The sequence below is a fragment of the Hyaena hyaena genome, unplaced genomic scaffold (assembly GCF_003009895.1).
Source record: "Hyaena hyaena isolate Hyena2069 unplaced genomic scaffold, ASM300989v1 scaffold_118, whole genome shotgun sequence".
NCBI lineage: Eukaryota > Metazoa > Chordata > Mammalia > Carnivora > Hyaenidae > Hyaena > Hyaena hyaena.
This window is the reverse complement of record NW_024080751.1, coordinates 3241979-3266823: the sequence shown is the minus strand read 5'-3', so window position 1 is coordinate 3266823 and position 24845 is coordinate 3241979. Positions and strand designations below refer to the sequence as shown.

The 24845-nt window shown below is 50.4% G+C and overlaps 1 protein-coding gene across 1 annotated transcript in view; it reads left to right on the top strand.

Moving 5' to 3' along the window:
• The window catches only part of CDH26 (cadherin 26), a 43021-nt gene extending 19345 nt beyond the window's left edge, over positions 1–23676 (top strand). Inside the window, exons 6-18 of the mRNA XM_039237047.1 lie at positions 175–341; positions 534–662; positions 2788–2973; positions 4468–4736; positions 8588–8730; positions 10323–10562; positions 11824–12045; positions 12612–12742; positions 15703–15780; positions 17355–17453; positions 19020–19073; positions 21310–21384; positions 23315–23676. Coding sequence (XP_039092978.1) covers positions 175–341; positions 534–662; positions 2788–2973; positions 4468–4736; positions 8588–8730; positions 10323–10562; positions 11824–12045; positions 12612–12742; positions 15703–15780; positions 17355–17453; positions 19020–19073; positions 21310–21384; positions 23315–23440 — 1919 coding nt within the window. The 3' untranslated portion in view covers positions 23441–23676. The remainder of the gene's footprint in view (positions 1–174; positions 342–533; positions 663–2787; positions 2974–4467; positions 4737–8587; positions 8731–10322; positions 10563–11823; positions 12046–12611; positions 12743–15702; positions 15781–17354; positions 17454–19019; positions 19074–21309; positions 21385–23314) is intronic.
• The last annotated feature ends 1169 nt before the right edge of the window (positions 23677–24845 follow it).

The window sequence follows — 24845 nt, the reverse complement described above, 5'->3', positions numbered from 1 at the left end:
TCTTATGACTATTTAAATATTCCTCTTTATCTTTTTATATTATGTCAATAGTTTGATTTTGTAAATAATCCGTTCTGGTGTATGCCTCCATGCCATTTAGCAAAGGGATCGTCATTCTACTGGGCTGATGGGCTGCCTTTGGTCAATGGTAACCGTTAAAACAATTCTTTCCAGGTCAACCTATTTTCCAGATGTTAACAGTTGATTTGGATCAAGAAAATACTCTAAATTCTCAAGTCCTTTATTCCCTTATTTCTCAAACGCCATTACTGAAAGAAAGTGGCTTCCATATTGACCATATCAGTGGAGAAATACAACTCTCAGGATGCTTGGATTACGAGGTTATGTGGATTTTATTGTTTAAAAAAATGAAATGTGTTTTCTATCTCTGAGCCCCAGACTTAGCATTTATGTTTGCAGTGGAAACCCCTCTGTGGCTGGGCTTGCTACTGAGATTGTGATAATGGGTTATTTTTTTAAATTGATACTTCCCTTTGCTGCATTTGAAGGGATTTCATTTCCTCCCCACATAGATGGCTCCTCGGTTTACACTACTGGTCCGTGCGACGGATTCTGGAGAGCCACCGTTGTCATCCACAGCCACGGTTCACATCAACGTGGAAGAAGGCAACAACCACATGCCCACATTTGCCCAGGAGAATGTAAGGCACCTAGGCTTGTCCCGAATGCCAAGTCCGTACATAAATGGCCCTGAGTCCTAGGCTCAGTCTTGTTGAGGGAATTGGCCACAGTCCCCCAAGATGCATGGCATTCTCCAAAATAACGTAAACTAGAAGGAAGATGTCAGCCAGGCTGATATGGAATCATTCAATAATAGACTGGGGAGCTTCCTTTTATTTTTTATTTATTTATTTTTACTATTTTGTGCCAGAAACTGTGCTCAGAATGTTTATATGCATGCTTTCACTTCTAATGGTTGGGACCAGCATGTGATTCCCGTTTCATAGATGAGGCCACGGAAGCACAGGGAAGATAGAGAATCCGTGCTCACCGTCCACGAGGTTTTTCCACTGCATATTGTTGACGTGGGATGGGAACTTCATGGTCGTAGGGCCAGGGGAGGCTGCCCGGTGCATTGTCTGATGTTTAGTAGCATCTCTGACCTCTACCCACTCGATGCCAGTGGACCTCACAGTTGTGACACCCAAAAAGGTCTGCAGAGATTGCCCAAGGTCCTCTGGGAGGGCAAGTTCGTAAGAATCTAGACCTGAGCCTTTAACCAACATCCAGAGCTCTAGACTAGGGAAGGTGAGCAGGTAGGCTCTGGCTCTGTCTTTCTCAGCTCATCTGCTCTGTAGATTGACATGGGATTTCACGGGCTACACCGCCCCATGCGTGAAGAAAGCGTGGAAACCCAGACCATTTGGAAACGCCATGCCACTTGAGATCTGCAAGATTACTAAAAACACACAGGATCTGTTCCCTATTTTGTATTTTGTACTCTTCCATATGAATTTTTCAGAGAAAAATGTCCATTTTACTTTTTTCTCCTGACCTCTCTCAGTGAGAACTTTCTGGAACACCGAGTGAGATCCCCAATCTAGCACCTCTCCCTCCCACACCCCAACCCAACACACACACACACACACACACACACACACACACACACGCACATACAGTCTTAATCAACTGTTCCTTGGGGATGAAGTTTTGCCGATCCTATTCACAACACCTAAGACAGAATCGGGCACATCAAAGCCTTTGTTGAATAAATAAATGCTACAAACAATTATTTGAAAAAGTATCATTTAAAATGTATATATTTATTTTTTCATGTTTATTTATTAATTTTGCGAAAGAGACAGAGCATGAGTGGGGGACGGACAGAGAGACAGGGAGATACAGAATCTGAAGCAGGCTCCAGGCTCTGAGCCTGACACAGGGTTCGAACTCACAAACCTTGAGATCATGACCTGAGCCGAAGTCAGATGTTTCAACTGACTGAGCCACCCAGGCATTCCCCAAAATTGTTTAATTGCATAGACAAGGGGCGCCAGGCCTGCTCAGTCAGTAGAACATGAGACTCTTGATCTTGGGGTTGTAAGTTCAAGCCCCATATTGGGTGTAGAGATTACTTAAAAATAAAATCTTTAAAAGGAAATTGTATAGACCAAAGCTGAAATGTTTTCAAATAAAAATACCTCACGAAACAGTATAGAATAATACAATAATACAATAATAATAAACAATACTTATTATGTTTCAACCTTGTTTGAAAATCTTTCTCTGGTTTAGTAAAAAGCAGACTCTAAAGTAAGGGCAGGGAAAATACATGCTGTTTAGATGTACTCGTCGAAGAGAAATTATCTTGTCACCTAAGTATTGAGTAACAAGCTCAAGATCCATATGTGTTAGAAAGATGATTGCCATAATCTAGTGACTGCAAGAGTTCCATTTTAGGAGAAGAGCTAGGGTTTTTCTTAGCAGCATAAGCTAGGATGTGTTTTATTATTTTAAATATTCTTAGAAAAATAGTGCATTGAGTTGGATTTAAGAGCACTTTTTTTAAAGTCATTCAGCTGTAGACACAAGTCACAGGGAAAAGGGAACAGATGCAGGACCTGGCTCTGCTGGATCAGGCAGAGTTTCAACTCGCTTGAGGTCAAGTTCAATGGTAGGAGAAATAAATACCCATGTTAAATCAAACTCAATGCACTATTTTCCTAAAATCTTTAATATCCATGTTGTGGTGTATTTTTTTCTGGCTTTCTTTTTCAACTGGTCTCTTTATCTCCATGACATGGAAATGACTGTTGTCTCTCCCAGTATAAGGTTCAGCTTTCCGAAGGCCGCTCCAGCCAGGGTGTGCTGCGTCTCCTGGTCCAGGATGGGGACTTCCCATTCACGTCAGCTTGGAGAGTAAAATTTAACATATTGCATGGCAACGAAGAGGGACATTTTGACATTCTGACTGATCCCAAGACCAATGAAGGGATTTTAAACGTTGTCAAGGTAAAGCATCGGGAAATGTGCACCTGCCCTTGGCCGCAGGTGTTGAGGCTCCTTTTCGGCAGGAGTCCTGATAGTGTGATGCCTGCTGTGTGCTAAGCACATGAGGTGTGGTGTGTCATGTGTCCCCATGGCACCCGGTGAGGAGGGCAGGCTGTCACAACCCCCTGCTGCCATGGGCTCTCGGCCCTTTGGATTTTGTGGCTCCTCTAACCAAAAAAGTATCGATACTAAAAGTTAGTTTTCTGAGTGGTGTTAAATGAAAGCTTCAACATTTACTTTTCTTGTTGTTTGAGACAAAATTTAATAGATCGATATAGGCCTGCCCTCAAACTTTTTTTTTCTGATGTGATAAAAATATTCAAAACATTTTCTCTAATCCTTAGAGTTCATCTTTTTTTTCTTCCTCCTGAGTTTAAAAGACATTAGGACATTTGCACGGACCCCTAAAAGTATCGTGGGCCCCCAGCACTTTGCTGGGTGCCTGTGGAGGAGTTGGCCCTACAGGAAAGTATATTATTTTCTCATTTTTTAAAAAAGTGTTTTTAAATGTTTTAATTTCTTTCTGAGAGAGAGAGAGACAGCATGAACAAGGAAGGGTCAGAGAGAGAGGGAGACACAGAATCCAAAACAGACTCCAGGCTCTGAGCTAGCTGCCAGCACAGAGCCTAATGCGGGGCTTGAACCCACAAACTGTGAGATCATGACCTGAGCTGAAGTTGGACACTTAACCAACTGAGCCACCCAGTCACCCTAGTATTATTTTCTCATTTTACCAATAAGGAAACCAAAGCCTAGAGAGGTTGGGTTGTTTTCACAAAGTCACACGGCTGGAGTAGGCGTCCCAACCGAGGTGGTCTGGCTCCATTGCTTTTAGCCTTACTCTCAACTGGACTCTGATGTGACCTGGTACCCGGCTGGCGAGTCAGGCTGGAGGTCAGGCTCACAGCCAGCCCTGAGTCGGTAGGTCTGGGGTGGGGCCTGAGCTTCTGTCTCCAGAGGAACAGGTTCCTGGTGGATGCCCACGGGACCTGACCACGCTCTGAATAGCAGGGCTCTGGGGTACTGTGTCCCAGATGCCCAGGAATGAATATTTCAAATAATTCCTGGCTTTTCAATCCTTTTAAGGCACTGAGCACTCTGCACCCTGAGTAACTATGACCATTAGTATCTGTATTTCTTTAAGCTTCCCTGCTTTTTTCTTTTTTTCCAGCAGAGTCATCACATTAATGTTTCATTAGGTGACGGTTTTTGTTGCATTTTTCATGCCCCTCTGATGGATGGCGGCTGTTTTCAACCAGGAGAGGGGCAGGGAAAAACAGAACTCCGTAAATGATTTGAAAATGAGCTGGCCACTGTCTTTTGATCATTACTAAAGGCAGCATAAATGATAAATGAGGCACAAAGGCCACACGCTCTGGGTGACAGCGGGAGCCTAGCTCTCTCCGGCCAGAGAAGCAGCAGGTGCTAACCGGACCCTCTCTCTGGGACTTGCAGCCCTTGGATTATGAAACTCACCCCATGTGGCGCCTCATCATCATGGTGGAGAACGAGGAGCCGCTCTTCTCCTGCGAGGGGGGCCGGCTTCGGGAGCCCCGGGAGGCGGCGGCCAGCGCCACGGTGAGTGTGCAGGTGATGGACGCCAATGAGCCGCCGGCCTTCCACCCCAGGAGCTTTGTGGTCAGCGAACTTGATGGCGCCGGGCCTGGGATTCAGCTGGGGACATTTAACGCTACGGATCCAGACCGAGCCGCCGGCCGGATAAGGTGAGAAGAGCCGCAGGGAAGGGAGGTCGCTGACGCAGAACCAGCCGCACGCCCGAGGGTGTGGCTGATGGAAAGCTGCCCTCACTGCGCTGGTGACGCCGACCCAAGACACCAGGAGGCCCGCAGGCCCGGGTTCAATGCCATCTTCCTCCCATAGCTTCCCCGGAGCCCACCAGGTGGGGTTCACCTGCTCATCTTCCTTTGTTCTCAGCGTACATCGCTTTGATACTGGTGTCCTCGTATTAAGATAATTTGTTATGCATTTCGATCTCCCTTTTTACTAAAGGCTGTAAACTGTCAGCCCCTCTGGTTTCTGGGCAACGAAAGTGGTTGGTATTTTAAATTGTGGTAACATATATCTAACAAAAAGTTTACAGTTTTAACCATTTAAAAAGTTTTTAATGTTATATTTATTTCTGAGAGAGAGAGACAGAGAGACACAGAGCATGAGCAGGGGAGGGGCAGAGAGAGAGGGAGACACAGAATCTGAAGCAGCTCCAGGCTCTGAGCTGTCAGCACAGAGCCCAATGCGGGACTCGAGCCCACAAACTGTGAGATCATGACTTGAGCCGAAGTTGGATGCTTAACCAACTGAGCCACCCAGGCGCCCTCCGTTTTAACCATTTTGTTTTGTTTTGTGACGTATTTATTTATTTATTTATTTATAGACAGTGGTGGGGCGGGGCAGAGAGAGAGGGAGAGAGAATCCCACAGAGCCCCATGTGGCGCTTGATCCCATGAACTGTGAGATCATGACCTGAGCTGAAACTAAGAGTCAGAAGCCTAACCAACTGAGCTACCCAGGAGGTCCTCTGTTTTTCTTTTTAAAGATTATGTGTTTATTTTAGAGAGAGAGAGAGAGAGAGAGAGAGAGAGAGAGAGAATCCTAAGCAGGCTCCGCACTGTCAGCACAAGTCTGACTTGGAGCTCATGACCTGAGCCCAAATCAGGAGTTGGACGCTTAACTGACTGAGCCACCTGGGTGCCCCACATCGTAACCATTTTTAAGTGTACAGTTCGGGAGCACTAAATACATTCACATTATTGTGCACCCGTCCCCACCGTCTGTCTCCAGAACTTTTTGATCTTACAAAACTGAAACTCTGCCTCCATGAAACGAGACCCCCGTCTTCCCCAGACACTGGTGGCCGGCACGCTACTTTCCGCCTCTATGGATTTGACTGTTGTAGGAACCTCGTAGAAGTGGAATCATACAGTGTTTGTCTTCTTGTGGCCTGTGTCACTGACTCCTCCAGGGTCGACCACACGGTGGCACGTTGCAGACCTTCCTTCCTTTACAAGTCTGAGTAATATTCCCTTGTCTGTACGGACCACACTGTGCTCATCCACTCTTCCGTGGTGTGCACTTGAGTGGCTCAGTGTTCTGCTTTTACAAATAAAGTTGCCGGAGTCCCCGGGAAGACGGCAGAGTTGGAAGTAGCAGGAATGCCCCCCACCCCACCCGACCGGTGCTCTGGGAGAATCTGTCCCACGTTCCTGTTCTGGACTTGGGATTCTGTTGAAGATTTGCAACCAGGCTTGGATGGGAGACTGAGGTTAATTTTGGTCCATTATGGCTCTTCGCGCACTAGCACGGTAGCAGGCAGCCATGCACGTGCCCCTGGAACAGCCAGGCATACAGTCTGCAGGAGCCAAGGTGGCCACCAAACACTCTGCCTTCCCAACACCAGCGATCTGTGCTTTGCTCACCGCCTGCTGCATTGGGTCCCAGAGGAACAGACAAAGAGGTGGGCGGCCATTGTTCCCCGCCCCATCATTACAGATCCCCTACCCCCCCTCAGCTAAAGCTGCTTCGGGGGATTTGAAGGGCAGATGCCTTTATTCCACCCTCTTCATTTTTTGCTCTTTCCTATTTTAGCAGCCAGACGTTACAGGCCAGGAGGAAAGCACCTATAGGAGGAAAATTAGAAAGTGACCACGCACGCCCGGGGAAAGCTCGGGGAAAAGGTGTGAGGGGGCAGGAAGAGAGACGTTCAGCCTCAGCACAGAGACAGCCTATGACAGTCAGACAAAAATAAAATAAATAAAAACAATAAGGAAGATCAGAAAACTTTGGGAAGGGGGAGAATATGATTTCCAGGGTTACCACATTATTAGATCCAAATGTCCAGTGCTCAAGGGAAAGAAAAAACCACAAGGCACATGAAGAAACAGGAAAGTAAGGCCCATTCAAAGGGAAAAATATAGATCAACAGAAGTTTTCCCTGGAAAATACCTGATGCCAGATGGGTTGGACAAAGACTTTAAAACCGCTGTCTTAAAAGTGCTCAAAGAGATACGGAAGCCTTGGTGGGGGAAGAAGTTCAGAGACGATGTGTGAACACCATGGAAATGTCGATGAGACAGAAAACAACCAGAAAAGAGAAAGGTGATGAAGGATTTCCTGTAAGATTTACTTCATACATTTACAGATCATACTCTTTAATCAAAAGACGGAGATGGACAGCTTGTGTAAAAACATATGGTCTGGGGGCACCTGGGTGGCTCAGTTGGTTGAATGTTGGACTCTTGATTTCAGCTCAGGTCACTATCCCAGGGTTGTGGGATCAAGGTCTGAGTTGGGCTCTGTGTTGACAGCACAGAGACTGCCTGGGGTGCTCTCTCCCGCTCTCTCTCTCTCTCTCTCTCTGCCCCTCCCCCACTGTGCATGCTATCATGCTCATGCTCTCTCTCTCTCTCTCTCAAAATAAATAAATAACTTAAAAAAAACCCATGTGGCCCAACTGGATGCCATCTACAAGGAACTCACATGAAGATCCAAATACACAAACAAGTCCCCGGACACTGTACACAAAAATTAGCTCAAATGGCTCAGGACCTAAACGTAAGACCAAAATTGATAAACATTCTCAGAGGAAAGCATAGGAGAAAAAAGCTTCGTGACCTGGATTTGGGAATGACTTTTTGGATGTGACACCAAAAACACGGATAACAAAGGAAAAAAGAGTCAAATGGGACTTCATGAAAATCAGAACGTTTTGTGCATTAAAAGACACTATTCATGGAGCCAAAAAGTGACCCACTGGTGGGAGAAAGTATTTGCAAGTCTTATATTGGATAAGGTATTGATATTCAGAATATATAGAGAACTCCTATGACTCAACATCAGAAAAACACAAACAAGCAGATCTCGAGGTGGACACAGGACTTGAATCGACATCTCTCCAGAAAAGATCTACGAATGGCCAATCAGCACATGAAAAGATAGGCAACATCACTAATTGTGTGGGAAATGCAATTCAAAACCACAGTGAGATGCCTCCTCACACCCGTGAAGATGGCTGCTATCAAAAAACCAGAAAACAAGTGTTAGTGAGGATGTGGAAAAATTGGGACCTTTGTTCATAGCTGGTGAGAGTACAAGTTGGTACAGCCACTGCACAAAACAGTATGGTGGTTCTTCAGAAAATCAAAGTAGAACACCATATGATCCATAATTCCACCTCTGGGTTTATGCTCCCAGAATTCAAAGCAGGGCCTCAAAGAGGTATTTTGCACACCCATGTTCAAAGCTCCATTATTCACAATAGCTAAAATGCCAAACCAACCCAAGCGTTCACGTAAGGGTGAGTGGATAAGCAAAACATGGTATATATATAAAGGAATGTTATTCAGCCTTAAAAAGGAAGGGAATTCTGTAACAGGCTACAACACGGATGAATGAAGACTTGTAGACTTTACGCCTAGTGAAATATGCCAGACACAAAGAGAGTCCACTTGCAGTTTCCCACATTACTTGGGACAGGATCTGTGTCTGGCGTGATATATATTGATTTGCCTTTTGATGTAACGTTTTAATTTTAAAAATCGTGTGTGTTTCCTTCTACAAGATACAAACTGGTTCACGATCCGGAGAATTGGGTCACCGTAGATGAACTCTCGGGAACTGTTACCACCAGGAAGCAAATTGACCGAGAATCCCCTTACGTGAATGATAGCTTTTACGTAATCATCAGTCACGCTATCGATGATGGTAAGTGTTGACCCGAAATTTAGGGGGGAATGTGTGTTTCCTGGCTTCCTGAGGGAAAATAATTCTAGTGAGAGCCTTTCAGCCCAACTTGGAAAACTATATAAAACTTTTTATCACCATGCACCTACTGACACATAATTTTTTAATCTTTATTTATTTTTGAGAGAGAGAGACAGAGACAGAGTGTGAGCAGGAGAGGGGAAGAAAGAGGGAGACACAGAATCCGAAATAGGCTCCAGGCTCTGAGCTGTTAGCACCAGAGCATGATGCAGGGCTCGAACTCATGAACCGTGAGATCATGACCTGAGCCGAAGTTGGGCACTTAACCAACTGAGCCGCCCAGGTGATCCCCTCCTTTTTTAAATACTGGCAACTATTTTTGATGATAATGTTTGAAATGGCAGACTAGGGGCAAATGCCAAGGGAAGAGGGGCAGTATTCATTCCAAAGAGATGATTAAGCCAATGAGGAAGCCACCGTCGGACCAAGTGTCTGTTCCATCTACACATAAAACAACTCTTCAGCTCTTCCCTAAAGCCAGTGGTGTGTGATAAATCCTTAGCACAGTTTCCCTATACTTGGAATGGCTTATAAGCTCTGGCAAATGTGACTGTATGGGGCAAATTTGTCATAAACCAGGCTGGGCAGTTCTTTGAGCCTATTACAATACTTTTGTCTCTGATCTCCCAAGGCTGAACTTTTAAACCTGCTGAAACATAAAGTTGAACAAATAACAACTTTCAAATAACTTTAATGAATTGCCTTGAAGGAAATCTGTGAATTTAAACCCAGGCTTTAAGAGAAATGTAGGGGTACATCCCATTTGTACGATTAATGAGTAGAATGTTGTTTAGGTTAAGAAGATATTAAATCTGTGTTCCCAATCAGGTTTTTTTTTTTCCATTCATTTTGAGTGAGAGGGGGCGTAGAGAGAGAAGCCCAAGTAGTCTCCATGCCATCAGTGCAGAGCCTCACATGGGGCTTGAACCTCTGAACCGTGAGATCATGACCTGAGCTGAGATCAAGAGTCAGATGCTTAACTGACTGAGCCCCCAAGGTGCCCCCATCAATCTTAAGTGAGGAGAAAGAAAGGGGGGGTCCATCTTCCAGGGACCTGAAGAAACAATGTAGTGGGGTCCAGAGGACCCATTACCTAGTGTCCCTGGGTGACTAACACCCTGCAAACTGTAGTGGTAACCGGGGTGCTGACATGGGCACAGCCAAGATGCAGCCCGTTTCTGTCACCACGTCACACTCGTTTCACTCCTGTCCCACCACTTCCTAACGCCTGGCATGATCGACACCCGGAAAAATGAATGATTCTATTCCACCTGGTTCTACAAAAGATTTCGGGGGGTGAGTGTTTTGTTCCTGTGTCCTTCTCAGATGTTCTGAATTTCCAAAAAAGCAGGAAAACAGGTAAAAGACCTACTGTAACGTTCACGACTTTGGAAGGGAAATGGAGTCGGTATTTCTGTGGAATGGCCATCTTCCCCGGGGGATGGCACTGCTCGCTTTCCAGGGATTAGTGCACACGGGGAGCAGGCGCTTTCATGAATAAGCAACTCCTCCTGGAATTCCTCTTTTCCAAGGCCTCCCGCCACTGACTGGGACGGGGACCTTGATGCTCTTCCTGTCCGACATCAACGACAACGCCCCCACTCTCCATCCCCGTTCTCGATACCTGGAGGTCTGTGAGTCTGCAGCGAACAAGCCTCTCCTCCTGGAGGCAAAGGATGGCGACCTGGAGCCCTTCGCAGACCCCTTCACCTTTGAATTGGACAGTTCCTGGAGGAATGCAGAAGACACATGGAAACTGGGGGGAAGTCGGGGTGAGTGTTCACACTGGCCAGGGGTAAAGGACTGAAGGCAACCTGACTCTCACAGGCCCAGGCAAAAAAGGAGTTTACTGGCTTGTGTAACTGAGAATGATGCAAAGTAAGCCTGTGCCCCTGTGGAGCTGGGTCTGGATGCTCAAGGGGCACAATGTGTGCCCCCACCGTGGCTCTGCCTTTCTCTGGGTTCCTTCAATTTTAGGCAGGCTCTCCTCTGGGCTGTCAGGGTGGTTGCTGGGAGTCCCTGGCAAGGGACTTCTATCGCTGTGTGACTTGGGTCACCTCCTAGGAGTTGGGAGGGACGGATACGTTGATTGACTCATTCTGAGCCCATGCCGGACCATGTTGGGATCTGGGCTTCATACCCCCTGACTCACCTGGGCTGAGGGTTCAGGAGGTGTGGCTCTCCCGAGGGAACACTGGGGTGCTGTTACCAGGGTGACCACTGGCATCCATTGTCAACATTCTCCTCTGAGCTTCTACCAGCGTGTCTGCGGAATGTGGCATGTGTTTTCGTTGAAACTGTGAGCTCATGTTTTCAGTTCCCAGAACTACAGTTCCCGGTAGTGAAACATTGAACTTTGCCCCAGAAGAGCTCTTGCCTTTACCCTTGGCTTCTGAGAGTTAAGCTCTAGGCCCCTGGGATGCCCTGCCTGAAAGGAGTGTCTCTACTTACCTGGGGTCTCATGCCAATTGGACCGGAGCAATGGGATTAGGCTGGGGGCTTTGGGTCCCGTGGGCATCCGTCAGTCTCTGAAAGTGCTGGAGACGGAGGTCAGCCATACGGGGGGCCAGCCAGGTTTACATGACTGAATCTTGATAAAGATTCTGGACACAAGGCTCAGGTGAGCTCCCAGGTTGTGGCATTGCTCCAAGAATGCTGTTACTTACCAATGCAGGAAGTGACGCCACACTGACTCCATGGATACTTCTCTGGGCTCTGCTCTATGCACTTCTTGCCTTGAATGATTTTAATCTCTATCCATTTGCTGTGAGAAACTGTAACTATGGGCAGACAGCCTTCAGTGAGTTCTATGGGTCCTTCTGAAGAATGTTCAAACCTGAGTGTGGTTGAGAAGCCACGGGCTTGCAGTAGGTGTCTGAAGTGGGGGTGGTCTTTCTCTCTGTCCCCTCTCACTTCGAAGCTGGCCAACTTTTGTACAGAGCCTTGGCACACGGTACGCACTTAGTAAGCACGTGCTGAACAGATGAGCAAATGAACAAGTGAATCCCAAGCAAGGTCCGTTTCCCTCTACAGGTCGGTCAGTTGAACTTTGGATGTCGAGAAGGCTCCCACCTGGGAATTACTTGGTGCCACTGTTCATCACAGACAAACAGGGACTTTCCCGGAGGCAGACTGTGCACGTGAGGGTCTGCTCCTGTCCCAATGGAGTCACATGTGTGGAGCCATCGGTCGCAGGAGCTGGGCTCCTCGTGGGGGCCCTGGTTCCTCCCTTTGTGGCGTTCTTCATTCTGGCAGGTCAGTGGTCTGCAGGGGTTGCCCTGGGGCTGCGGCCGCTCTCCCCAGCCTGTCAGCCGGCATGCGGAGTCCTCCCTCTGGGGTGGGGAGCAGAAGATGGCAGAGAGCAGTGGGATGCCTTGGGAATGACCCCTAGGCCCATCAGAGTCACGGACTCAGATCAGACTTTCCCAGCCTGATCGAACATGCAGCCTGGCTGGCGAAAGCAGCTTCTATTCAACAGGCAGCTACTGATAGCAGTGGAGCCATAGATGAACACTGTGGTCTGCGGTGACGCCGGGGCCGCTGTGTACAGATGTCTAGCCAGGCTGGGAGGAGGCTACTAAGGAAGCTAGATTTTTCAAATAAACAATACAATATTAGTGATCACATGATATTATTCAATCCGTTTAACCAATAATTATCTGGCACCTACTTGGGCCCATCCTGTGCTAATTCTGTAGCTACAGAAACGATTATGACGCAGCCTGGCCATGTCCCTTCATGGCCAGATTGTGAGTTATCAGAACCAGATTGTGTTGAAACCTCTGATGAAGGACTCACTGACCCTCCCGATCTTGTTATAGTTGCTGTGCTATTCCTGCTGCGATGCGATTGTGGGTCCGAAGCCAAGGGGCTCGGGAGCCCTGTCCCACACGACAAAGGCCAGCAGTCGCTGATCACGTATAACGATGAGAGCAAAGCCATCCCAGTGCAGGTAGTGGCGCCTGACGCGTCGTGTTTCATGCCGGTGACGTCTGTAATTCACACGCACGTCTTCCCATTCCTTGTGACCCTCTCGTCTCTCCACACTCACACATATTTGAGTAGCAAATGGGCAAAAAAAAAACTCCTATGAAAATTGTCCAACTCAACTACATTGATTTCTTGTGGTAGGTCAGTCATTCTCAACTAGGGGCGATTTAGCCCCTGGGTGACACGTCACAATGTCTGGGGACAGTTTTGATGGTCATAACGTGTTCAGGTGGGGAGACATGCTCTTGGCTTCTGGGGGGAGGCGGGGGGAGGCCAGGGCTATCGCTGAATGTCCCCTCATGCACAGGATAGAGAAGGGGCCCCAAGTGTCGGCGGCGCTCAGGTGCAGAATCCTTGCTTAGAGGCTGATGGCGTCCGCCAGGGGGAGCGTCCTAGATGGAGAGCATGTGCGGCAAACCAGTGAAAGGTCAGGGGCAGCACCGAGGCAGGACCCGGCCCTCTACTCTCACCCGGCCGAGGCCGAGCACAGGGCACAGAGCTCACTGGCCTGGCAGGAACCAGACCTGGGCTTCCCTTCTCATTCGCTTCGTCATGCTGAGCATGCCATTCAACTTCGCTTCCTCAGCCGCGAGCCGGGGATGGGAAAATCGACCTTAGAGATGGGCTGTGGATGGAGGACCTGCCCGTGAAAGCATATCTCCCTCCCCAAGACACACTTACCTGCTCGGCAGGTAACTGATGGTTTTCACAGCTGCTGATGCTGACACTGACCCCGCTATGCGTCCTCACAGCAGCCCCGGGCTGTGGTTGGCCTGACAGTGCAGTGACGGCACCGCGAGCTCTCCCGTCTGCCTTCCCCTGGAACTAAGGGATGCTTGACCTACAAACCGAAAGCCAAAGAAATGCGCAAAGGAAGCACCGTCTCTCCTGCCCGGCGGGTGTGGACGCCCCATCTTGCTGTTGTCTCCGATCTCCCCCAACGATTTTCTCCCGGAAGAATGAGACTTGTCACACCAAGTGAGACGCTTTTGGGAAAAGACAGTCCAATTCACTTTAGCATTACACTTGAGTAAACAGGGAGATGGTCTCAGAAGTGATGGACGGTTGGGGAAGTGGGGGTGACCCAGACCCCTTGGGCTCTTCTCGCATTTGCTCTGCCTTCCTCATGGGAGGGAAAGTGGAAGTGACTGCCTTGGGCCGTGGCGTGGGTGCACCTGCCTGCGCCCACAAAGGTCTGCTCTGAGCCTCCCTGGCGTGCGGTCGAGAAGGCAGGACAGTCCCCAGATGGCTGGACCCCCAGAAAAGTACCCCTGCCCCAGCAATGAGAGCAGCACTTCACTGTTTTGAATAGTTTGTGTAATTTGGAAAGGAAACCATCTTGACAAACAACAGTGCCTTGTGAGGCGGACAGGGTCCCTTGCCTTGGGCAATTCCACCCAGCGCTGATACCCGCAGTCATCCAGGAAAATGGGCATGGCTCCAGGCCGGGCTGGAGCTGAGGCAGCCGAGGTTGGAGGAGACCAGTGGGGAAGTCACCTCCCCAGGCACGGTCTGTGGGCAGAGCCCCGGTGGAGGAGGTGCTGATGGTGCTTGGGTGCTGTTCTTGTTGGCCAGCAGCTCGGTGGTTGTCTCCTAGGAAAGCAGAAGCAGCTAGGAAAGCAGTGTGTGTGGAAGGGAAGCTTGTTCATTGCGAGGCAGAGGACAGGCACGCTGGGCGGGGTCTGGTGACAAGATGGCCCCGGTCCAGAATCAGCTGTCAGATGGACAAGAGAGCCCCATCCAGGACATGGGGTCCTGTCCACGTCTTGTCCCAAGATGTCCTTCTCCGTGCCTCCTTCTCACAGTCAGGACGTGCCCCCACTTCTACTGTCCTCTCGTGAGGGCTCTGAGGCCTGGGATCCAGCAAATCTGGGTTTGGATTCCAAGCTTGTGGCTTATCAGGCACATACGCTAACTGATTATGGGTTTTCATACGTACAGAGAAATTAGCAATGTTCTCTCTCAGGTTTATTAGACAATTTAATCAAACATCAGGTGAAGCTTTTAGCCCTGGCTAGGGCATTGGCATTAAAAGTGGCTGCCAAGGGGCGCCTGGGAGGCTCAGTTGGTTGAGCGTCGACTCTTGATTTTGGCTCAGGTCATGATCTCACAGGTCATGAGACTAAGCCCATTGGGCTCCACACTGGGTTTGGAGCCTATCTGGGATTCTCTCTCTCTCTTGCTCTCTACCTCCCTCTGTGCCTCTCCCCCTCTCACATGTTCTCTCTCTCAAATAAAAAAAATAATAAAAGCGGCTGCCAATATGAGTATTATTAATATAAATTACTAATGATGTCTTTGTAACCACTGGTAAGTAAGGCATTTCAGTGTGTTCACACTTCTCCTCTGTTGCCCACCGCACACGAATATTCCACGTACATCTGCACACCCACGGGCATCTGTGTTCTCGGGAGGACTTGCTTCGTACAAGATGCCACTGCTGATCCCACCACCGTGTCGTGCTTTGTGGCTGGATGCCCAGATCAAGATGATCTGCAAGATTGGGGGCTGGCGGGCTCCAAGAAGAGAAATCCAACCCCAGCTATATTTGGGCCCTTGGTGGATATTTGTTGCTGAGGAATGAACGGGACAGCACACACGGCATGGCCCAGCCACCCCCCCCCCTCCCCCAGGGGCATCGCCATGAGCCTTGGAAGAGAATGAGCTTTGGATCAGAGGCGCTGTCAAAACAGGGGTCTTTCCCCATCATGCCCCGTGAGACAGGGGCCAGCAAGCAACTCCACCCCCCGACCAGCGATTCCAAAGCAGTTGTCTGGACTTACGGGTTGGGCATCTTTTCCAGAGTCTGGGTGTTTCCTGGGAGGGTGTTGATCCGTGTTGGGAATGTTATTCCTTGCTCTCTGCTTGTATCTCTGCCATCTGTGATTCCAGCCCCGTCTATTTCTTTCTGTGTGTCCACAGGGAAGGCCAGATGCCTGGGATCAGATGTTAGTGCAGCTGCTGAACACAGCCGAGGCGGGGGCCGCACTGGGTGCTGAGGTGAGCATGGCCTGGTGGCTGCCGAGGTTTAGGCCGAAGGGTGGCTCTGCGGAGGGTGCCCGCAGCAGGGAGCACCCACTTCGTATCCCAGGTGTCCCTCTGGGAGCCCGCCCCCTGCCTGCCCACACCCCAGCCCCACCTGCAAAGCCCCGTGACTCCACTCGACCCAGCAGGTCAACAGCGTCTGACAAACTTGTGCCCAGATTTCAGCCTGACCGCTGCCACCTCCACACCTTTCTGCCCCACGCATATGCCACCCGTACCAGCATCCTTTTCACAGTATTTCATTTTCTCAGTGGAGTTCTGTCTGGATAAAGCACATTTCTTTAGACAGGAAATTCTATATTTCAACAGTAAACAGAAAACGAGTTTTACCTGTATGAAGAGCCAAGAAGCGGAAAATAGACACAGTTGAACTAGAACCCCATAATTCTGGGTAGAAAAGGCCACCTGCCAAAGGCTCAGGTCTCTGAGCAGAGAGCCATGCTGTCACCAGGCAGAGCCTCCCCCCTCCCCCGCCAGCCATGCCCTCAGGAGTGTGGACGAGGAGTCAGAAGGGGAAGCGACATCTCACTATGCAACTTGACGCCACTTAAACCCCTGTCCTCACACTGAATTCTCCCCTTCCCTACGCAGTAGATGATCCCATTTCAAAGGACAGCGAGTTAATCCGGGGCTGCCATAAATTATCGAGCAGGTGGTTGGCCGGGGGCATCCCGCCTGCCAATCTGTGCCCCTGGGGAAGACTGCTCTGTCTCTCTTGCACACCTTGTACACCGATACTGTGTGAGCCGAGCCAGTGGGCCTGTTACCTTCCAGAGGCCAGAAGAGTTGCTTCTGATAAGCACAGAGACAGCTCGGACTTACGGAGTGTGCCCTAGGTGTGCACCCCGCAAGCACCGTCCGGCTGGCTCGTCCCCAGAACACCTAGGGGAGGGTCACCTTGCTCCCCGTCTATGAGGGAGGAAGCCGAGATCTGCCGCTTCTGCTTCTCCATGTGCCTCTGGGTTCCTTTCACCGTGTCTGCAGGTAGTAACTGCCTCTCTGGTTAAATGTGCTGCCATTCACATACCTTCCCGTAGTCAAGGCATCGCTTATGATTTATTGGGTAACCTGATATTTTAAAATCTGTGGCAAAGCATGGACTCTGTTAAAGGGTCCTGAAGATCCATTGCCTGCTTTAGTCTCTGGGAAATTTTGTTTCATTATCGAAGGGCCTAACAAAATACTAGACCCAAAGTAGAAAGTGCCGGCAGCCGCATCCCTGAATCCAGTTTCATTGGTCTGTATCACTGGCTAGGTCTTGGGCACGCACACCCTTGATTTTCGGGCATCTACAGTGTTATGTTCGAGTCCCGCCTACAGGCATGGCGAGCCACAGGCTGTTTCCAGTCTGCTCTTGCACTTCTCCACCTTTCCCTTTCCATCTTCTCGTCCTGACGCTAGCTTCTATTTTCACATGAGCGCGGAGCAAAGGAAAGGTGTGGAAGGACACACATACGTGCTTTGTTTGCAACTGGAGGGAAATGCGTTATCTTCTGAGTAAATCAGCACCCCCTCCTTCTGCTTCCCAGAATGTACACAATGTGCTCGCACCTGCGGTGAGGGTATCTGACCAGGAATACTTTGCCTTGGGGACTCCAGTGCATTACAGAAGTTCACTGCCTGTTGCGGTAAGAACTCCTAATGATTGACAGTTGGTTCCCTTGAGAGACAGCCCTTCTAGAAGATTCTGTGATGCTGGTAGAACAAACACAGTCAGTAAAAACCTTCCCATTTACCTAACTAGCTATGGTTATTGTTGGCTGTTAAGAGTTGTTATTTGATAGTTCTGATTAAATATGATGCTTTTTTAGGACACCCACAAAGAAATATATTTTCTTGTGTCCATCTAAGGGTACCTGAGAGAATCCATAATCAAATCCCCAATCAGATTTCAGCTGACGGAGCCCTGACACCCTCCTGCATCATGTCTTCATGTGCTCTATGTACTAATTCTAGAACTATTGCTCTGATTTTTAAAATAATTTTTCTGGGAGGAGCCTGGCTGGCTCCATCAGTGGAGCATGTGACTCTTGATCTTAGGATTGTGAGTTAGAGCCCCATGCTGGGGGTGGAGCCTACTTAAAAAATAAAATAAAATAAAATCTTAAAAATTGTTTTTTCTGAAATAATTGGCTTGCAAGAAGTTGTAAAAATAGGTCAGAGAGTTCCTGTGTATCCTTCGTGCAGCTGCCCCCAAGGATAACATAACCATAACGTTCTATCAAACCCAGAAAACGGACTTTAGCACAACGCTATTTTTTAAAAAATTTTTATTTAATGTTTATTTTTGAGAGAGAGAGAGAGAGAGATTGAGAATCTCAAGCAGGCTCCACACTGTCAGTGCAGAGTCGGATATGGGGCTTGAATCCAGGAACCATGAGATCATGACCTGAACCGTAATCAGGAGTCGGATGCTTAACTGACTGAGCCCCCAGGTGCCTGGGTCCAACACTATTAATACAAGTCTCAGATAGGGACCTTATTTGGACTTTGTCAGTATAACTAGGTATGATTTTAACAAAAAAGGTACATTTTTGACAGGTACTAAAAGAGGTATTTAAGGTCCAAAAAGCCACAATTTTTGTGATGGAAAACTTCCAGGAAAGAATTCAAGATCTCCATCATTTCACTCTCTTTCCTCAGGCTGTGTTTGAGGAAAATGTGCTTTTGCAAATGTGTCCCTCTGGCCCTGGGAAGGCCGGCTTTGTGGGCCTGGACCCGGTCAGTCACACAGGGCCCTTGCCCTGTGCTTGGCTTAAAGTCCTACTGTCACCATCCTGAAAGTCTTCCTATTTGGACAAGGTGCCCACATTTTCATTTTGCAGTGGGTCCTGCAAATTATGTAGCCGGTTCTGGGTCCCAGGGACGAATGTGCGTCATATGCAGATGTTGAGGCTACGCCCACGACACCAAGTGAGCCTTCCTAGGCCTTCCTGGGCCAAAGAGGGGGCTTGAAAATCTCATATTTTCATCCTCCCGCCTCACAGGGTGACCACAAGGCTTGCTTGTGGAGTCTTGCTGCGGCAGCTACGCCAGAGTGTGTCTTCAGTACCAAAGTTAAAAGCAATGTGATTGCAAGAATTTCTAGTTATACGTTTGCTTCCTTGGATAATTGATATGAAGCCAATAAACATCCCATCCTTGTTACTTTTATTTTACTTATTTATGTATTTTTCATCCTTTTTAAAATTAAGGGTTGTGACACGCCTTTTGAGCCAAGAAGTGGGAGGAACACATATTCTACTCTCGTAAGTACAGATGAGCGTGCCACCAGGGAGAGGGCTCCCTTATCTTGCTAATAGCTGGGGAAAGCCCTGAAAATGAGAACTTTGAGAAATTATGCCCAACTCCCAAATAAATGAAAAGGAGGCGTGAGTGTGGAAAATGAATAGAAATAAGTTAAAAAACCCCACACAGCTAGACTTGGAAGCACAGAGTTTTTCAGTCCCTGGCAAATTCCTTTTGCTGCCGAGTTGCTAAGAACTTGGCCTGAATATTCCTTTGCCATCGTCTTCACAGGCTTCCGGAAGGTTTGAGCTAAGGGGGCCACAGAGGGCCTCTGGTTTATTTCGTTCCCAAATCTTTCTAGAAGCAAAATTCTTCCATTCAGCCAAGATCCTGGGAAGAATGCCATTATAAGTGAAACAGATATGGGTGGCTTGTTATTAACGCCCGCTGTGAGTACACTGACGTTTGTAACATAGCCCCATGGCCAGAGCAATCAGTGGAAACAGTGGCTGTGCTGAAAATATAGAAGTCAGATGTTATGGACGAAGAGCACAACATTATGTTATCGTAGCACCTGATTCATTGCCCCACATTGTTGTAAATCGGGTGTTACAATGTCAAGAAAATTTGGATTTATGCCAACAGGCACTTTCGAATATTAAGTTTTTAGGTAGATCGATTTATAATATCAAGATTTCCTTTGATGAAGCAAACAGGGAATGAAAAGTTTCATTCAAGTTTATGAAAGCAAATTATGAACATGTTGCGGGGGGACTCAATTAAAAAGATGTAAACCCTTTTCCATTGTATTATAAAAATAACACTAGATAATATGTTCAAATAATTTGCGCATCGTTAAAACGAAATGTAAGCACTCTTGCTGGAGTGTCTTGGAGGTGTCGTGGCCCCGGGGAGACAGGCTGAAGCCAGTGTCTCAGTGCACAGGCCGGGCAGCTGCCCTGGTGGTGAGGGCGGGGGCACCTCTGTCTCCACTCGGGGCCCAGGGCTGGCTGGAGGCAGAATGGCCCCGAGCCTCCCTGGAGGTGGAGAAGGACCAGGGTCTGACCGGGGAGTGCCTGGCGAAGGGCCCAGGTGGCAGGAAGGGCCTCCATCTCCGGGAGCCAAACCCGGCTGGGCATCTCCAGCCTGGGCCCACGTCGGGGTCAGGCAGCGGGTCCTCAGCACTGTGTGTAGCTGTCTACACTTGCTCTCTGGCTAAGTGAGTTTAGCTCAGGTCAGTCGGTGTGATGTGGCAGGTAAGATAAGCGCGTAGATGTGTGTGTGTATGTATATGTGTGCATGTGACATCCCATATTTCACACGTCTTCTGGACGGCCACAAGTCCCCTACACTCAGGGAGGTGGCTGGAAGCCACTTCAGTGTCTTAAAACACAGATCACATCGAATGGCTGTCCAGTTTAAAACTCCCCAAAGAGCTTCCTGCTGCACGTGGGAAAAAGTCCGCGGCCTTGTGGCCCCGGCTCCTGCAGGATGTTCCGCTGGCCTCCGCCCGCTCTGGCCTCCGCCGGCCGCTCGGGCTCCAGTCTCTCCGTGCTCCCTCCCCGCAGGCTGCAGGCCTCTGCTGCGCCTTCCTCCTGGAAAGCCCCCCCCTCAGCGGGCCCTTGAGTTCCTTCCTCCTGTTTCCCTCCTCCTCAGAGGCCTCCCTGCCCCCCGCTGGGCGGGGACCCCCCCCCCCTAGCTCCCCAGCTCCTCACTCTTGTTCCTCTTCACCCTCGGGTGCGGCCCCGTACCCGTGTGAGCACCTTGCACTCACACCTTGCACTCACACCTTGCACTCACACCTTGCACTCGTGCCGCAGGCGCCTTGCCTGCCAGCCCCGCAGCGGCCCTGACTCCCAGATGCGGTTGTGCAGTCTGCGTGCTTACGCGCTTCCTCACCGCGGCGCCCCGTCCCTCGCCCGTCCCCGAGCCCCAGGTCCACAAACACTTGCCGAGTGAGTGAGCGAAGGGCGCCCGCCCCTGAGCCCTAGGACCAGGCCACTCCAGAATCCTCCTAAAGCCTTCTGGCTGGTTCCGCTCGGCTCCCGTCCTCTCCCCAAAGCCGCTGCCTCGAAAGGTCCTGCACCCGCGGGGCTCCCTCTCTCCTGACACTCTAACAGGGGAAGTGTGTGCAGGCTGCCCTCTGGCCTGGAGGTGGCCCTGTCCCTGCTGGGGGCAGCGGAGGTCACTGACGGGGGAGGGGAGCCGTGACGGGCCCCCTCCGTGGTGCGCGAATCCTGCTGGTTTGCTTTGCAGGTTTGGCAGGAGGCTGCGGTGCCCGGACGATGCCTGGAAGTGAGGGCGGGGACGATGGCGGAAACCCTGAGCCAGGTGGGGGGGCCTCCATCTGTCAGTGTGGCTTCTGCTTCTGCCTCTGACTTGAGGTCCTGGGACCCTGTTTGGTGAAGCCCGGTGACCCCTCTCCTGGCCGTGACGATGGGTGACAGACCAGGCCACGGGCATGCGGCCTGAGGAACCAGACCGTCACCGTCACCGCCTGGGGCCCGCCCCCTGTCAGGTCCCTCTGGGGCCCGGCCAGTCCCCGGGGTGGGAGCTCTGGCCTTGGCGAGGCCCCAAGGCCACGGGGAGCATGGTCCCTCGTCAGCCTAGCGGGACAGACAAAACCACAGATATTTTATTTTCTCCAAGTCTGGAAGCGAAAGGACATAGTCCAGGCGCCTTTGGGAGGCCTGCATGGTCGCGGCCGCCTCCCGGGGCTTCATCGGCCCGACTGCGGGAGGAGGGGACAGGGAGTGAGCCACCCAGACGGACACGTCTGCCCGTCTCTCCCTGTGAGGACAGGGCCGGTCACAGCTGACACATGGTGGCTGAGGTGAGGAGGGCAGAGCCCAGACCCAAGCCTGCGCCCGGTGGGCCCGCCGCGGACCCCTCTCCCTGAATGACCACCCCCGGCTGGAGCAACCTCGAGGGGCCCCCATTCGCCCACGTGTAAGGGAGACCCGAGCAGCTCACTGCACACCGGGCGGTGCTGGGCTGGAGTCACCCGCGCCTCAGGGTCCCAGCTGCGCCCAGTGGGCCGTGGGGACAGGCCAAAGGCGCCCGTCCCTCTGGGCCCGAGGAGGCCGCACTCGGCCCAGGACCGTCCTCCATCCGCCGGGCGGGAAGCGCTGTGCTCGGTGTCAGAGGAGGGAAGTGACAGATTGAAGGCCTGGTTCCTTCCCCGATGAGCCTCTGCCTTAGTTGGGGCTTTATGATGAATTATTGATCTTACGGGGCCTCTAAAGTCGCTGAATCAGGGCACAGGGGCCGCTGCCGTGTCGTGTCGTCGGCCTCGGGAGTTTTGAGGTTGAATTTGCAGGGCACGCACCCCGCTGCGGGCTCTGCTCTGTCTGCGCCCGCCGGGCCGTCCTTAATGACCTCTCCAGCGCCCCTGGGGGGATGTGGGGGGACGAGGCCGCGGCCAGAGCGTGTGCTCGTCACTAGCCGCCCGTGCTTCCTTCCCTCCCCCGCCCCCTCCCCCGGGGTGACGGCCACGCAGTGACCACAGTCCCCCAGTGCGTGGACTATCCGTGGGCACGTGTACACATGGGCTCTCGCTGAACACGGAGCCTGGGAGGGGGTCCCGCGGGCCCGAGGAAGCTGGGGACGCAGCCGGCGGGGGCCCTGGGGACAGGGGGGGTGTGCAGGCTCCCTCCACTTCCCCTCTCCGGCCTTCTCCCGCCTCCGCCTCCTCCTCGGGCTCTGGGCCCTCGGGTCCTGAATGTCCCCGTATCTGCTGTGAGCTCCCCTCTCAGCATCTGCCGCCAAACCCGCTCCCACCTGGGCCCACGGCCCCTCCCCGAGGGCAGGTGGGGGTCCGTCCAGCAAACGTGTAGTGAGTCTCTCAGGCCAGAACAAGCCAGAAAAGTCTTCACAGAGGGAGGCCTTGGGCCCTGGAGGACGAGCCAGAGTTTGCTCAGTGGAGGCTGGCGGTGCCGCTGCCGGGGGGGGGGGGATGAGGCATCAGGGTGCGGGTGGCAGAGGCTCGACCCCAAGGGGTGAAGGTGGGGGCGGGGAAGCCGGGACGCACAGCACCGTGAGCTCTCCCGGTCCCTCCCAGAGCAGCCGGGGAGCGGGAAAGTGGGCTCCCTCCCCTCGGCTGCCGCTTCTGCTTCTGAGTCTGTAGAAACTTCTGGGCCATCAGGGGACAAAAACAGCCTGCCCTGGGGCAGCACCCCCTCCCCCCCCTGCAGAGCCTGGAGAAAGGGACCCCCTGTGGAAGAGCCTGGCACTCACCTTCTCTTCCCTGGCTTTTCTGCAGAAGCTCTGTGGCGTTGACCCGCTAGCAGGTGACACTGGTCACCGGCCTCACATCTACGCGGAGGAGGGAGAGTGCGAGAGAGCGGAAAGCCTCAGCTCTCTCGCCTGCTCGAAGCCCGACTCGTGAGCGCCAAAGGCTGCTCCGCCCGAAGAAGCATGTGTGGGGTCCGGTGGCCCTTCCTAGAAAGCACGATTCATGGAGGGACCTCAGGGAGCCCACCCGCTGTTCAGGGGACTCCTTGTCTCCCCAGCCGTGCTCCTCCTTCCTGAGTCCCTCCTAGTCCTAAACCGACGACACACTGTGAGGCTGGATTCTGGCGTTTTCAGACCAGGCATCTTGAACCAAAACAAAACAACACGTTATGTTTTGTTTGTTTGTTTCTATAAATGTGACTTGCGGGACGGATTCTATAGAGAAACTCCCTCCTGTTAACAGCCCAGCTATGGGAGGAAATGAAATGATAATTTACAGATTAACCAGCAATTTGGTAACAACAGGTCAATACTGGGGAAAAATGAAAATAGATTGTTTTTAGTGATTATTTTATTTCTGTAAGTATGGCTCTGCTTCAGTTTAAGTAAAAAAATAAATAGGGAAATGTTTTTGGCATATTTGCGGGCAGTATTTTTAGTGATAGTCAAAAAACATACTAATTTCTTTTCACTTTTTGAGTAAAGAAATATGTTATCGTAAGAAAAAAGGTTATGCTTAACATTTTATAAGCAGTACATACTTTAAAACATGAATGGATATAATTTAACTTGTATTTATTATGTATGAAAGAACTTATATACATATGTAAGATAACTTAGTAGCCATGGAATGAATACATTCCAATTAGATTTTATCTTTAAGCAAAACACAGACTTGGGGCGCCTGGGTGCCTCTTCGGTGGAGCAGCTGACTCTGATTTTGGCTCAGGTCACGATCCCAGAGTTGTGGGGTTGAGCTCCGAGTTGGATTCTGTGCTGGTCATGGAGCTTAAGAGCCTCTCTCCCTCTCTGCCCCTCCCCCTCGTGCCTCATCTCTCCCTCTCTCAAAATAAACGAATAAACTTAAAAAAAGAAATATTAAAAAAAAAAAAACAAGCTGAGTTTTTACTTGTCCGCTCACTGCTAGTTTAAGTAAGTGTGTGTATGTGAACGTGTGTGTGTGTGGGGGGGGTAGTTCCTTTTAAAATTCTTTTTAAAAATTTAAATAGTAGGACATTTGCCCTGTGAAGAGTTTTCTCGTCTGAGTCCCAGATGCGTGTGCGGCACAAAAGGGAATGTGTGTTCCTGACACCAGGAAGCCCGCCAGACGGATCCCTGGACGCCTTATCCTGGACTCGAAATGAGGGAGATTTAAATATGTCTCATTTAAGCGGCAGCTCTTTCGGATTTTCTGCCTCCTGGGGAAGTGTAATGCTAACTGATACAAAGAAGGGACCAGGAGAAGCGAACCACCCAGCAGTATAGTGATAGTAACATAGCGATGGTGATAGTAACAGTAATAAAAACAAGATAGTTTTCTTGTGTAATTTTGCTCAGCC